General features: G+C 33.1%; 5 protein-coding genes across 5 annotated transcripts; 2 read left to right on the top strand and 3 right to left on the bottom strand. All coding sequences in view use genetic code 12, as the record gives it.

The window, feature by feature from the left end:
• Positions 1-302: 302 nt before the first annotated feature.
• Positions 303-1,505, bottom strand: CD36_33470 (flavohemoglobin, putative; the record flags this gene model as incomplete). The annotated part of the gene is made up of 1 exon (XM_002422242.1): positions 303-1,505. One exon carries the CDS (start codon positions 1,503-1,505, stop codon positions 303-305), a length of 1,203 nt encoding a protein of 400 aa, XP_002422287.1.
• Positions 1,506-4,098: 2,593 nt separating this feature from the next.
• Positions 4,099-5,292, bottom strand: SAP2 (aspartyl proteinase, putative; the record flags this gene model as incomplete). The annotated part of the gene is made up of 1 exon (XM_002422241.1): positions 4,099-5,292. The coding sequence occupies one exon, from the start codon at positions 5,290-5,292 to the stop codon at positions 4,099-4,101; it is 1,194 nt and encodes a 397-aa protein (XP_002422286.1).
• A 4,242-nt stretch (positions 5,293-9,534) lies between these two features.
• CD36_33450 (flavohemoglobin, putative) lies at positions 9,535-10,731 on the top strand (the record flags this gene model as incomplete). Its single annotated transcript, XM_002422240.1, has 1 exon — positions 9,535-10,731. The coding sequence occupies one exon, from the start codon at positions 9,535-9,537 to the stop codon at positions 10,729-10,731; it is 1,197 nt and encodes a 398-aa protein (XP_002422285.1).
• Positions 10,732-11,192: 461 nt separating this feature from the next.
• Positions 11,193-13,031, bottom strand: CD36_33440 (conserved hypothetical protein; the record flags this gene model as incomplete). Its single annotated transcript, XM_002422239.1, has 1 exon — positions 11,193-13,031. The coding sequence occupies one exon, from the start codon at positions 13,029-13,031 to the stop codon at positions 11,193-11,195; it is 1,839 nt and encodes a 612-aa protein (XP_002422284.1).
• An 849-nt stretch (positions 13,032-13,880) lies between these two features.
• Positions 13,881-15,182, top strand: CD36_33430 (protein phosphatase, putative; the record flags this gene model as incomplete). Its single annotated transcript, XM_002422238.1, has 1 exon — positions 13,881-15,182. One exon carries the CDS (start codon positions 13,881-13,883, stop codon positions 15,180-15,182), a length of 1,302 nt encoding a protein of 433 aa, XP_002422283.1.
• Positions 15,183-15,297: the final 115 nt, after the last annotated feature.

The raw sequence follows: 15,297 nt of genomic DNA, 5'->3' as shown, positions 1-15,297 counted from the left end.
GCAACTATTCTTTCTTTTCCATTTTTTCAGTTTTCCGAGAGATTTATCGTTTGTTTAATAATTTTAATGACTCGCAGATCTGCTGGTGCCCTGTTGATATCAAAAACCCTTTTTAATCTTTAAGTATCCAAGTACTATACACCAAAGAGTATTGTTTTATAATATAGTTTATCTCAACTACTTTTTTTTTTTTTTTTTGAATAATAAATAATATGAATAAATATAATCTAACTCTACTTGTTCTATAGTAACAAAAGAAAAACAATGCAAATGAAGAAAACAATTAATTTCCCTATGATTTATTATATCTCACGAGGTCCAAAATAATCTAATTTGACGGTAATATTTCTTTCTTTCAAATAATCTTCAATCATTTTCATATATGTTCTAGGACCAATTAAATAAACATCATCTTCAGGAACAATAAAATCCAAATCTTCTAAAGTTAATGATCGTTTATAAAATTTATCAATAGGATCAATAGTTCTACCACGAGATAAAAATTCCACCACTTGGAATCGTTCACCATATTGTACTTTATAACTTTGAAATAATTTCCCAAATGAACGAGAATCAGTTGATCGATTAGAATATAATAATTTCACTTGTCTTCCTTCAGCCAATCCTGCTTCAATCATGGGTAATAATGCTGTAACCCCATTCCCACCAGCTAAAAACACTAAATTCTTCAGTGATGATTCATAACAACAATCACCACATGGTGGAGCAGCATAAACAATATCACCAACATTCAATTGATTATGAATATAATTAGAAACTTTCCCACCAGGAATATATCTAACGGTGACTCGATATTCATTATTTCGTGGATATTCGGAAATTGAATATTCTCGAGATTTTTCATATTTTTCTCCTGGTAATAACCATCTCATACATAAATATTGACCTCTTTTAGGTTTAGGGATAGGCAATCCATCTACTGGAGTGATATATAATGATTTAACATCGGAACATTCACGATGAAATCTAGTGACTTTAAATTGTTTGAATCCATACCAAGGTTTTTCAACGTATTGTTCTGATTCTAATTTGATTAATAAATTAGCTAAATTTTGATATGCTAAAGTCCAAGCCTCAATAAACTCATCGTGTACTAATTGTTTCGGGAATAAATCAATAATGACATTGATTAATACTTGTCCAAAAATAGGATAATGCTCTGGTTTAACTTGTAATCCAACATGTTTTGAAGCGATTTTCTTAATGAAATCAATCATGGGAGTCAAATCTTGAATGTTTTTAGCATATTGTAACAAGCAATGAATTAAGATTCGTGGTTGACGTAATAATTTTTGATGAGTTTCATTGAAAAATGGTTTGAAATCAGGGTTTTGTTTTAATAATCGTTTATAAAATTTCTCAGTTAATTGGACATCAAGATGTTCTAATATGGGGATCGAGTCAGTAATGATTTGGACCTGTTCTGGAGTCAAAGGTTTACTTTCAAAATAATCATTGATAATGCTAGCACTGGAAACGGTCATGGTCAAAGCGTATTGATATTGATAAAAAGAAGAAGAAGAAGAAGAAAGAGTATAAAGAAAAAGGGGGAGGAAAGGAGAGATTTTTTTTTCAAAAAGGAAGGGGGGATAGGAAACAAGTTTATAATATATCTTAAATGCCCAATTTTAAATAATGCTTTTAGTTAATTAGTTATTGTTTTTATTATTCATCTTTAAATCAATCATTTTTTGGTTTATTGAAATTTTTCTTTTCTTATCACAAAACTGAAAAATTAAAGAACAAAATGTTCATTGTTTGCTCGATTTTGTGCATTTGAAATTTGGCAGTAATAAGAGAACAAGAACAACTAGAAGAATAGGTGGGAGGTGGAGAGAGGCGGTTGGAAGAAAGAAACTGCTATTTTGTAATTATTCAATTCGTATTGCATTTGAGGCGAGCTTATGACATCTTACCCCTAGTAGTAGAGGAATAATAATAATAATTCTCGATCGTGAAGATCCATACCAAAACATCGTCTACATCCTCGCCTCAAATTACTCCACATTATTAGTATAAACAATAAAATCGTGCCAGAATCTGTGGCTGCCCTTGGAGAAAGGAAACTGAAACTGAAATCCCACAACCCCAACTTGAAGCTAAGAATTAAAGTTAACCTTCAAAAGAGATGAAGACAGAACCCTTGTGTTTGCCTTATCTGTTAAGAAATCAGCACCAAGAATATTAGAAAGCACGATAGTTGAATAGCCTGAACAAGTGTGTTTATGGTAGACAAAAGTGTATATTAATAACATTTAATGAAATCGTTAAAAAGCAAAAGCAACGAGGGTGCAACTTGAAGAGAACGGAATGTTTGGTAAGTTTGCAATTTCAAGTTTCTTTTTTTTTTTTTTTTCTTAGTCCAAATCCATTTAAATTGTCACATTAACATATAATCTGTTTCTTCAAGAATTCATTTCTATTCAACATTAATTTGGGTCAATTTAAATATCTTGATGTTTAAAGTCAAAACTTGTAGAAAAGTTATAGTGGTAGTGGTAGTGGTAGGACCAAATATCAGTGTCAAACAATGGAGATTCATATAATCTTGATTTGTTTGGGGAGTACAATTGGAAACTAAATTTTCTTTTTTTAGTTTAGTTTCATTTTGTGATTACCCAAGCTGCATAATATATTCTCCATTTCCCTCTTCTGTTTCTTCTTCTTCCCCCTATATGAAATCTGGAATGTTAAATCACTATCTATTCATTTATTGTAATGGGGGGCGTTTAATTAGGTGTGGTATTAGCTAAAGTAAAGTGACCTATGACACATGGTGGTACAAAACACCTAATGTTAATGTTTGTTCCTAACCGAAATCGGTAAAAAAAGAACTGCAAGTCTAGAATTGTTATAGTGGGACAAACTAACCGAGCAACACTTTTCAAACAACTTTTACAAAAGAAAATTACATCGTAATAGCAAGAGGTAACAACAATAGTTATCTCTCCCCCAAGGAATCTCTTTATTGGACAACTATGATTTAACAATGCCATTCAAAATGCGTTTCAAATTTTGTACTTTCTTTAATTTTCGTAGATCACGTTTTTTTGTTTCCAATATGCATCAATCAAATAGTTTTGACGAAGAAAAAAAACAACCATACATATGGTATACTCCCAAGACGTACCACAATATCAACACCTTTTAGGGAGTTTGGAAACGTTTGTGATTCGCTTGGCTTCTGTTCTTGTTTTGAATAAACTTTATTTTGTAACAGTTTCTCCAAAGGGTTTTTACTTTTGCTTTTACTTTTCTGGTTCATTAAAAGTATGATTTGAAGAACTGGAAATGAATAAACATAGAAATCTACATCATTGAATAAAAAAGAAATTATACCTATTTCTTTCAGCTGTAGCTTGTTTGAGTGCTGGTTTTTTTTTTTTTTTCTTAGTCCCTTTGTTCTTTATTTGAAAAGAAGAATTCTTGGCCAATCTTCAAGTATATAAAGTATCAACACCACCCAAAAAGTATAGATGAGGTACGTATATCTATGATATGAAACAAAGTGTATATTTGCAACAACGATAAGGCTTTTTTTTTGGTTATGGGCCATTACTACTACTTCTAGTCTGAGCATCATCACTGTTATTGAATGCATAATTGACGTCAAATTTCTAGTTTTCAGTTTTGTGCAAGAAAGGAAATTGTCAAAACCTCAAAAAGTCGTAATTTAAGAGAAACTATTAAACCAATTAGTAGAAACGAAACCATAATATATATAGTCTACAGTCTCTTCAAAAAATTATTAAATTTGTTTGAATGTAAGTTTGTCATTTCACTAAACTCAGAATCATTTCTTTTGCTGAGAAATCAAAAAGAGTTGTTGCAATTGGACAGAATTCCAAAATAGTTTTATTCGTGACTTGTGATGAGACACTACTAAATTCTATTCGTAAATCTTGCACTACTGCATCATAAATACATTTTGATGAATGAAATCAAATATATATATATATATATATGTACTTTTAATCTAATGGTATTTTATAAAATGAAAGAATCGAAAAAAAAAAAACAACTAATAAAATCTTGAAATAAGGTAACAGTGTCAAACTGAAAACTTCTGGTGATATTCTAATTAATGGCCGAAATGCTGGATTCAGAAGTGTATTTGACTTGAGCTAAAGAAATTTCATTATCATCCAAATCATAAACAATGTAAGCTGATCTCAAAAAGTTATCACCGAGAATATTGGCATCATTGACATCGAAAAGTAATTGACATTTAGAATATGTTTGGCCATCATCAGTTTGTAAAGGAGCAGCAAATTCAGAAGCAGGAACAGAAATCTTTGCGTTTTTACTAAAATTGAATACCACATCTCCAGACACATTACAATCAACAAGGTAGAATGAGTTACCACTAGAATCTTGGGTTAATTCACCATTGAATGCTTTAACAACTTGATCAGCAAGATCTTGTTGGAGATAAGTAATGGTGGTACCGGAATCCAAAAGAACATCGACATTATCGGTGTTGATGGTTTTACCAGCAACTTCAACTGATCCCAAACTGATTCTTAATTCGGTATTGGAAGTAACTGGCAATGTAATTAAAGATCCACTATATTTAGCATTATCAATACCACCGAAAATAATTTGTCCCGTAGCAGCATTTGGGGAGTTAAGGTAAAGTGAATAAGCATTCTTGGCAATCACCCCTTGTTTTTTTAATGTGACTGGAACATTGTCATAATCACCACCAGCTTCATTGGTTTTATAACCAACTCCCAAAATACCTTGATCAATTGAAGTAGAACTAATATCAGCCAACACTTGGTTTTTAATGGAAGCACCACCAAACCCAACAGTATCCTTATATAAGGTACCTTGAGATGAAGAACCATCACCATAACCGATTTTGAATGGAGTGTTTAAATCTTGAGAAGCTGATGAACTACTTGGAGTATATGTTCCCTTTTGTTTACAGAAATCAGCAGTTTGATCACTATAGGTGACTTGGCAATCAACATTAGCATCTGGAACCCATAAATCAGATGAACCAGTATCAACAATAACATTAAGTTTTTGTTGATTAGATCCAACAGTAATATCAGCAGCATAAGTGACTTGTTCATTGTGTAAAGTCACTGGGATTGCTTGTCTTTTGGAAGTTTTACCTTCTTGACCATTAGTGACTGGGAAAGCTTTTGGGGTTTTCACAACACTAAAATCTAAGGCAACAAACCCAGCTGATCTCTTGGTTGTTGGAGTAGCATCGACTAATAAAGCAATAGCAAGAGCAATAAAAATATTCTTTAAAAACATTGAAAGATTTGTTTTTTTGATTATGGAGGTTGTTGTTGTTGTTGTTACTTGATTGATTGATAATATTCCAATTCTCCACAACAAGGGAAATCATCTATCCTTTTATATTGTTTTTTTGATATCATATATCATTGCTATTGATCGTGGTGCTCTTTGTTATTGTTTTTTGTGAATGATTTTAAGTTGATGCCGTTTTGTCAAATGCATTTCGTTCAATTCAACTTATCCGTTCATATAGTTCTTATTCAATTCCAGTCTAAATTACTAAAATCATCATTTGCTTTTCCGTTTGCGGGTTCTGTTTACCAAGTATTAAAACAAATTAGTGGTTTGATGACGGAAAAAGAACTTTCCATATCTTTGAACTACACGCGTGAATAATTGAACTGGAAAGGTTAGTTTAGTCCAGTTTTTTAGTGGATGCATAAACACTTGAACTTTCTTCTTTGTTTTCAAAAAAGTAAGAGTAAATCAGCATCCGATACCACTATTTCTCGGATATGGTGAAGACTCTATTGTGACTGTATTAGTAGAAATCAATTTTGTGTTTTGTGGTGCCGTGCAACCATTATCATTATTGATGTGGTGTGTTTGTTGACAGGAGGGTTATGATTTGAAATTTGTGTTTGTTGACGTTCCATGTCAACTAAAACTATGTTCCTTTTTTTAAAAAAAAAAAATCATTGCCACTTGAAATTATAATTAAACGATGCCGAGAATTTGGATACCAAGAACTGAAGTGTTATTTTTTTAAGGGGTATCATTACTGTCAAATAATATGTCAAAAGTCAAGGGGTAAAAACAAAAAGAAAGAATAATAATAGGTTTGGGGTTTTACTTGGCAAAACTAAAAACTTGAGAATCTAGAGTTAGAGTTAAAGTTAAAGTTAAAGATCTAGTTTTCTTCTTAATCATTGACAGAAGTTACTGAACAATGGATTTAGTTATTGTTTCATTTCAAATCTAACAATAACATGTTATTGGAATTGAGATTTTCCAATTTTATTTATTTTTGTTTTATTCAGTCACAATTAGTGGCAGTAGAATCAATTGTTTGATTGCTTGTTACCTGTTTTGTACCACTTTTCTTTATCTTTCAATCCTTCTCCCTTTTTTTTTCATTTATGTATGCTTATATCTTTATTCTTTTTAATGCCGTTCCTTGACTGTGGTGTTGTTTGTTGTTCAATATAGCCCGAATTACTTCAAAACGTCATTTCATGAAAAACCTAGAGAAGAAGAATAGAAAAAAGCAAAACTGGCGTCTCCTTTTCTATTGTCATTGGGAGATATTCTACTATCAATGGAAATTCACAATTTTGTGTAGTATATTTCCATTCTTTGAACTTTTTTGTTCTTCATTGATAATTTACATTTTAGATAGACCTGAATCTCCACAATGAAAATTCCCTCTGTAAAAAGAAATATTTTGCGCTTTTTTTTTTCCCGCCCAATTTCACAAATATATTCTTAGTGTTAATTGCAATTTGTTTAACTAGGGTTTAGACTCCTGGAGGGAAACAATGGTAATTGTGGACGTAAATCGAATGCAAATTTGTATTCATCAGCCACAACAGTAAAAACAAGCTCTTTAAAAAAAGCTGCAAAAGAAAAAAAAAAAAATGAAAGGAAGGAAGGAAGATCTAGATCCAGGCGGTCAAAGACATATATATGTATGCATATGTTTCTGAAATTCCAGATCGGCCCATACGTAATTGGCAACGGCAAAATAATAAATAGAAATTTCCTGTTGTCAACCAACAACAACAACACAAGGCTCTCCGTTGACTATTACTATGTTTTCACCATATAATATTGATATGATTTACAGTTTTTGATTGAAACGCAATTGTTAGTTTAGTTATTTGGGGATCCACATTTTTACGCTATCTATGGTGTAATCAGCAGACTAAAAATTAGAGAACATACGACTTATCTTTATGGTGCCGTTCGCTCAAGGGTATCTTATTATTTTTTTTTCTTGTGATGTACGTAATTCTGATTATACATGTGTTCAAGCTAATTTTTAGATAAGAGTTGTTGTTGATTGATAGGTGTGTCAATGTGTTTGTGAGTCTTTAAAGTATCCACATCAACCATTGCAACCTCGGCGCGTGACAAAGAATTCAAAATGCGAATCTGTATCTCTTCACATTTGATTTCATGTGGCTCAAGATTACTCTAAGAATGTGTTCCTCACTTTAAAAATATTGTTTGAAAATGTGAGTGTGGTCACGTGATAACATACTTGAGATCTCCTCAAAAACTAAGAGACGACCCCACTCCACAGTGAAAGCCATCTTAGATGACATATGCTTAAAAATTATTTTCATGCAATGAAACCATTATTTATTTGTGTATAAAGAAATTTGTACTGTTATGTTTGTTGTTGTTTTAACGAACTATTATAATCTATATTTGCCAATTTTTGTTAAAATTCTACAAGAAATGACTGCAAAAATTTGTTTGACTCAAATTCATACCATACAACTCCTACTGACCGTAAAAACCCAAACCATCCTTTAGAAGACTTTCAGACCATAGTAACATTAATACCAACTAAAATATCACTTGGTTTTATAGAACGACCATCGTGCTTAATAATTCTTATATATAAGATCTTTTTAGTAAGTGTCAATGTTGAGCCTGTTATCGATTTGAATGTGTATGTTCTCAGAAAAAACTTCTAGACTCACTTCAAAGCCTAACATAAATTTGCAACAAACTTATGCATAATATTAACAACTTTATTAGTAATCTACCTACTCTCATTAGTAATTATGGTATTTCTTCTTTCGTTAATTGAAGCCTAAAATTGCCAATAACAATAACAAACCACTAATCATACGACACTGTTTAGAGTTTAATTGACCTCAATCTACCTAATACCTTTATCAATGTAAGTTAAGAACCGTTCGAAAACATAAACGGTTATTCCCGTAATATGTTGTTGTTGTTGCTCTAGACAGGTTAACTTGACTAATCACGGGAATAGCGTTTTTCGGGGCCTCTTTATTCCCGTTATTTGCGTGGTTGACTATACACGACAAGCTTATTACCGAGCTTTGTTTTCTTATTCCCAGAGATTTTCAAATGCTCACAAGAACCTCCACCAACAATTATCCCCGCAATAATATCAACTACAATTGAAGGATGAAATGTATTCTAGACTAAATAAATGGTATAGATGCTTAGCATTATTTCCACTCTCCCCCCCTTTTTTTTTTTTGACCTGGACTTATCGCTCCAAACCGTTGGGGGCTCTATTAATAGAATTACGATCGTTCCTCAGCCACCACCAGGAGAGAAGAAAAATGACAATCACCAACTAAGCTTATCAATATTCTTCCATTCTTATTAAAAGATATGGGTTCATTTTGGTCTTGCATAGTGCCCCACCACATACCCATCAACACAACATATACAGCAAATAAATTAACAGACCCACTTAAAGTTGCATACGCTTGCAGCAATAACGAAGACGCCCTAAACAAAAAGGAGAATGTCTAGCTTAACGCCGTCCCAAACAAAAAATGTAGAAACCAGAACCATAGACTCAACTTTCATACTTAAAACAATAGATTATACCATTTTTTGACTTATTCTTTTTTTTTTTTTTTTTTCTATTTGTTCCTTTCTTTTCGTATAGTCTACACTCAACACCATCGTATAAAGTACACTAATGGGTGGTAGTAGCACTAATTATACTTATCAATTGCTCGTTCAGGTTCAAAGACCGAGAGAATTGAAGAATCCTAAAAGAATGAAAACCTAAATCCCCAAAGGAGTGTATAGGCTGGAACACTCCGGCTTTTTCCCAACTCCATCATTTTTAAACTAAATGACACAAAACCACACAAAAAACATCTGATGATTATCCCAAAACAAAATTCTCTTCCAATAGTAATCATTCCATTTGTGATTATTTTCCAATAATTACCATTCTTCGTATGCAGTAAGTATTATTATTATCATACATTTTCTGTAATAGTAGATTGGAGTTGTTGTTTTCAATTATTACCGTCGGGGCATGGACGGGAAAATCATTAAACGTGTTTTGTCTTGCATATTCGTTTTCCAATTTTTCGATGCTTTTATTCGTTTCTTTCCTTTTTTCTCAAATCCATTATAAATAGAGATCAACTTTCCAATGTTTCCAAATGATTATTTCAATTTTATATTCTTTCATATCATTCTATAATAGATAAACCTTGTTTAGACAACCTTAGAATAGCAACTATCATGACAATCGAATACGAAACCAAACAATTAACTCCATCTCAAACCAAAATCATTTTGGACACCGTTCCAATTTTAGAAAAAGCCGGTGAAACATTAACTCAAAAATTTTATCAACGTATGTTGGGAAATTACAATGAGGTCAAACCATTTTTCAATTCTACCGATCAAAAATTATTGAGACAACCAAAAATTTTAGCATTTGCTTTGTTGAATTATGCTAAAAACATTGAAGATTTGACTCCATTGACAGATTTTGTTAACCAGATTGTTGTCAAACATATTGGTTTGCAAGTGTTGCCAGAACACTACCCGATTGTTGGTACTTGTCTTATCCAAACTATGGTTGAATTGTTACCTCCAGAAATTGCTAACCAAGACTTTTTGGATGCCTGGACCACTGCTTACGGAAACTTGGCTAAATTATTGATTGATTTAGAAGCTGCAGAGTATACCAAACAACCATGGCATTGGTTTAAAGATTTCAAAGTGACAAGAATTGTTCAAGAATGTAAAGATGTGAAATCTGTATACTTTACCCCAGTTGATAAAGAACTTTTGCCATTACCTAAACCTGAACGTGGTCAATACTTGTGTTTCAGATGGAAAATACCAGGTGAAGAATTCGAGATCTCTCGTGAATACTCAATTTCCGAATTTCCTAAGGGAAACGAATATAGAATTTCTGTCAGACATGTCCCAGGTGGTAAAATATCAGGATACATTCATAATGATTTGAAAGTTGGCGACATTTTGAAAGTTGCTCCTGCTGCTGGTAACTTTGTCTATGATGCATCTACAAACAAGGAATTAGTCTTTGTTGCTGGTGGTATTGGTATTACACCCTTGGTACCTATGATTGAACGTGCTTTAGAAGAGGGAAGAAAAGTCAGACTCTTGTACTCAAATAGATCTGCCGAGACCAGAGCATTTGGTAATCTTTTCAAAGAATACAAGTGCAGATTTGGTGACAAGTTTCAAGTTAATGAATATTTTTCAGAAGATAATGTCATTGATGACAAGGTTGTTATTGACAAAGTATTCAACCGTAAATTGACTACTGATGATTTAGATTTTATTGCACCAGAACATGATGTATACCTTATTGGTCCAAGAGAATTCATGAAAGAAATGAAAGTTCATTTGGGTAAAAAGAATATTCCTGTCAAGCTTGAATATTTTGGTCCATACGATCCATAAACTGCTTGTGGAGGATGTCCTTAGATAGAAACGATCCCATTGATGAAATCTAATCTTTTTTTTTATAGTGCAATTAACGATAACAATAGTAGTATATAGTATATAGTATTACTTAAATTTTAAAGTTTTTTATGAATTCAAAAAGAAATTGTGTAAAGAAGGTGTTTTCCTTGGGGTTAAAAGAGAATGTTAATGATAATAGAAGGTGTTTACTGAAACATTTGAGTGTAGATCTTTGGGGAATATTTGAACGCGACATCTAAACCCTAAATCAAGTTTGTGTAATTATCAATAAGGAATCACTTTACGAGAATCATAAACCAAGACCAGCATACACAAGCGTACAAAGAGAATTGCCATAATAACAAGAGTTATCCTCTCCATACCCAAGGGCCAACAGATGATCACACCAAGTATAGTTTATTTTAACCTCATTTAGCTACACTACACATAGCACGTTTCTAAAAGTCTTCAACTTGCAAAATATACTTAGCATCGTCAACTCTTACATCCTTCTTTTTAAAGTTTTTCCATTCTGTCAATCCATCAATTTTGAACTTCAACTTATCATCAAGTACCAAATCCAAAGCCTGTTGACACCATTGCAGTTTGAAACTCAATCCTGTTTCCTGGTGATAATTATAATTTGTCCAATTGTTCAACAAACTGCTCGTCCAAGAACTTGACCATGGATTTAATATACCTTCTTGGAAACTAACCAAATGATCAATATCATACGTTGGCTCCTTGGTATCAAAATTGCATGCACTAACCAAACTAGATCCATACTTTTTCGGTTTTAAAATCCGTGCCAACAAAGGTTCCTTAACGTTCCCATTAAATAATTTCCCAAGAGAAGTGGATATATTCTGTTTGAATGGTAAATTAATATTCTCAATTTCATTGATTTTGGTACTAGTGGTTTGGAAATATTTCTTACATCCAATTAAATCGACAATCATATCCAATTTATAATCATTAATGTTTGCTTCATTAATTTTTTGTTGTTGTTCTTCACTGCCACCATGACGAAGAGGTACTAATAATGCATTGATCACTTCACTAGCAAAAAAATTTGGTTTCTTGAAATTGACGGGGATTTTTTCCCCAGCAAAGTACAATCCATCATTAAATAAATCAAAACTTATAATTTTAAAATCTCTGGCTTGAGAAGGATTATAATATCTTTTTTGAAATTGATCAACAATACGTTCCATAAATTTCAAAGATTTCTCTCGAATAACCAAAACAAGCTTCATATATTCAAGGTTCGGATATTCTGTCAACAAGATTTGTAGTAATGTTAATCCAAGGTTTGTGTCAGCACCATTGATCAAAATATTTGCCTCAGTATTTTTTGGATTCAAGTGTTGAAGTAATTGTTTGGAATGGTTGTATAATAATGGGAAAGAACATAACTTTGCCAATGGAGGAAATGTATTATGCGATCCAGAATTGTTGTGATCTGCTGCTGTCACCTCATCTTTGTTATCCTCGTCTGGGGTTGTTGAGAATTCATCCTCTTCTTCAACTTGAAAATCCTTCCCAACTTCAGTAGTATTTACATTGATATCAACTTCATGAAGCTTATTTAAAGTTTCTTCATCAACTTTTATCAATATATCTCGGTTAGGATAAATCAACTGACTTGTTGATAATGATCCACGTCTTGATGTAGGGTCTATCAATCCAAAAACATAATCTCCAACAGAGTAATTCTTGGCCATAGAGGAACCAACGTTGGTGATAACCCCAGAAAACTCATACCCCATTCCAACTTTGACATTACTAAGATTCAACACATATTGATTAATCTTAGCATAATCCAATGAGTTCAATCCTCCAAATTTGATATCAACAATGACACTATCGGATCTTGGTGGTAAATCGATAGTAGTATAATGAAACTGCAATTCGGTTTCTTTATTTTGCACGGAAATATTCTTGACATCAAAAAATTTCAATTTGCTCAAATCAGGCAAGTCTTTTAATCGGAATCTACTATTGGGTGCTGGGGCATGATTGGCATTTTTATCAATGATTGGTTTGGGATCTATTTTGGAATTTCTTTTTTCTAAATATGCCAATTCAGCCGGGATTTTATGAAATGGAGATGACTTCAATTTGATCTCTTCCTTTTGTTTTAAAACTTTGTGATGTTCTCTAAGGTCCTCTTCTGGGGCAGCAGCAAATCCAACTGATTTCTTTTTAGGTTTGGTTTCTTGTGAAAGTTGGGGCAGTTGAGTTGGAGATTGTTGATTTAATGAAATATCAACTTCAGAGGTGTCTGATTCGGACATTTTGCAATTTTGGTAATAATTTATCAATCAAACTAAGAAAGAAAAAGGAATCGCAATTGGTATCTTCTAAAAAGGGAACGAGGAGGAGGAGAATGGACTGGTATATAATAAGTGATGGTGATTTTATTATGTGCTGGGGCCGAAATCCGATTAGAGAGTAGAAAAAAAAAACCGCTCAAATTTTAAGCCATAATTCGGTCAAAGTGCGTGTGAGTTGATCGAATAATTGTATAACCGAAAAATCCTGATCCGGTGCCAATAGTGAACATGTCACATCTATTACCTATTTGTACATGCAATGTACAAAGCAAAGCTGTACAAACACATTACAAAGCCATTAATACATGAATTGTACCATTATATAGTGATTTTAGGTATTATTGGAAACAACAAAAGGTAGTATGTCACGTGAATAGTACTTGATATGACATCACATTTCAGAATATAATTATTAAATACTTCTTGAGATTAAGGAAAAACAAAAAAAAATAATTGATCAAACAGACAGGAAGTATAAGTCCTTATTCAAATAGATCTCATTTCCCAATCGAAATGTTTTTATTCAGCAACTCCCCCGGGGCACAATATCACAATTGCAAACTAAATTGCTAGTATAGTTTTTCTTTTTCTTTTTTTTTTTGTTACTTGACGGTGTACCCCATCTCGGACCTAACTTCCCACTCGCACCTACGATACGGCACATACACACACCCACCCACGAGCAAAAATTGATCAACGATAACTTGGAATTGTTGAATTATCTTTTACAGAGCTTTAGACAGTCTTCTTTTTCTTTTTCTAATTCATATATTCATTAATAAGTCTGAAATTGGTTAAAATCACTTATACATGTCAATACGCAGCAGACAACTCCTACCACCCAGCTTGAGTTTTGTACGCCATGTTTCACAAACAGTTACATTCACAGCAATGGACATATCATCCAGTGGTGGCTTTTCCCACAAACAACCATCAAAAGTGGGGAAGTTGATTGTTCCTATTCTAAAAAGTCCTTCTCACTTGGGACATTCTACTAGTCGAGTCAATCGTTTGTACAACGAGGACAAGTATATTGCCAATTTGCTACAAATCAAAGAGTCACAGATATTTAATTTTAGTATTTTCGATGGTCATGGCGGTGACCAATGCTCGACATACTTGGCAGAAAACTTATCGCAAGCATTAGAGGATCTGGATCAATTAGTTGAGAATGATAATGACCGTCAAGATTTGTTCAAAAAATACGCCAAGAATGTTGGTGGGTATTGGAAACGGTGGTATAAACATCGCGATAACACTGTTGCCAATTGGGAGAAGGAACGAATAAAACTAAAGAATTTTCTTTCTGATGATTTAGCAACAAGAGTGCCTCTTGCGTTTTTGAATGCCGACTACAATTTTTTCAGTCAAGAACAAAAGTCAGGCTCTACTTGTACATCAGCACTTATTGAAACCATTTATTCGAAACCAGGAACCTTCCAACCATTTTTTGAAAATTATTATTTCAATAGACACACAATTTCCAGGCTAAGCATTGGACATTTGGGTGACACCAGGGCTATATTGGCTGACAAGAACGGGTTGGCCCATACACTAACCACTGATCATCATCCACTGAACCCAATCGAGGCTAAAAGATTGAGAAAATATGCAGCAAATTTTTTTATGACAGATTCCTTTGGCGAAGAAAGATTTGTTGCATTGGCAAACACACGAGCTTTTGGTGATGTTGATTACAAAGAAGTCGGAGTGACAGCAGAACCCGATTTCAATCAATACATAATTGGCGATCTGGACGCCATGAAACAGTTTTTAACTCCTGATGAAATCGAGAAATACACTGTAGGAGGATTGGGCGGAGACGAAAGTTTCCTTATCTTGTGCAGTGATGGGGTAACGAATATATTAACGGATCAGGAAATCGCTGATATTGTGCTCACACATGTAAACTTAAAAGGTCAAACAGTGGCCACCCCACAGTATTGCGCAGAACAAGTTATCAAATTTGTTGAGTTTGTGGGAGGTGATGATAACGCAACATGCTTGGTCATAAGATTGAACGGTTGGGGTAATTGGCCAATTATAGATAGAACTGGAGAATTAAGACAAGCTAGACTTGATGATTACAATCCAAGAGGCGGAAGAGGATAGAACCCTACCACCACACAGGCAAAGATAGACAGTCGATTTTGTGCTTTCTTTTCTTTGTTTTCATTTATTTATTTCCAATCCATTATTATTAGAATAAATATATAAATATATATAT

Source organism: Candida dubliniensis, chromosome R (assembly GCF_000026945.1).
Source record: "Candida dubliniensis CD36 chromosome R, complete sequence".
Lineage (NCBI taxonomy): Eukaryota > Fungi > Ascomycota > Pichiomycetes > Serinales > Debaryomycetaceae > Candida > Candida dubliniensis.
This window is presented reverse-complemented; position numbering and strand designations above follow the sequence as displayed.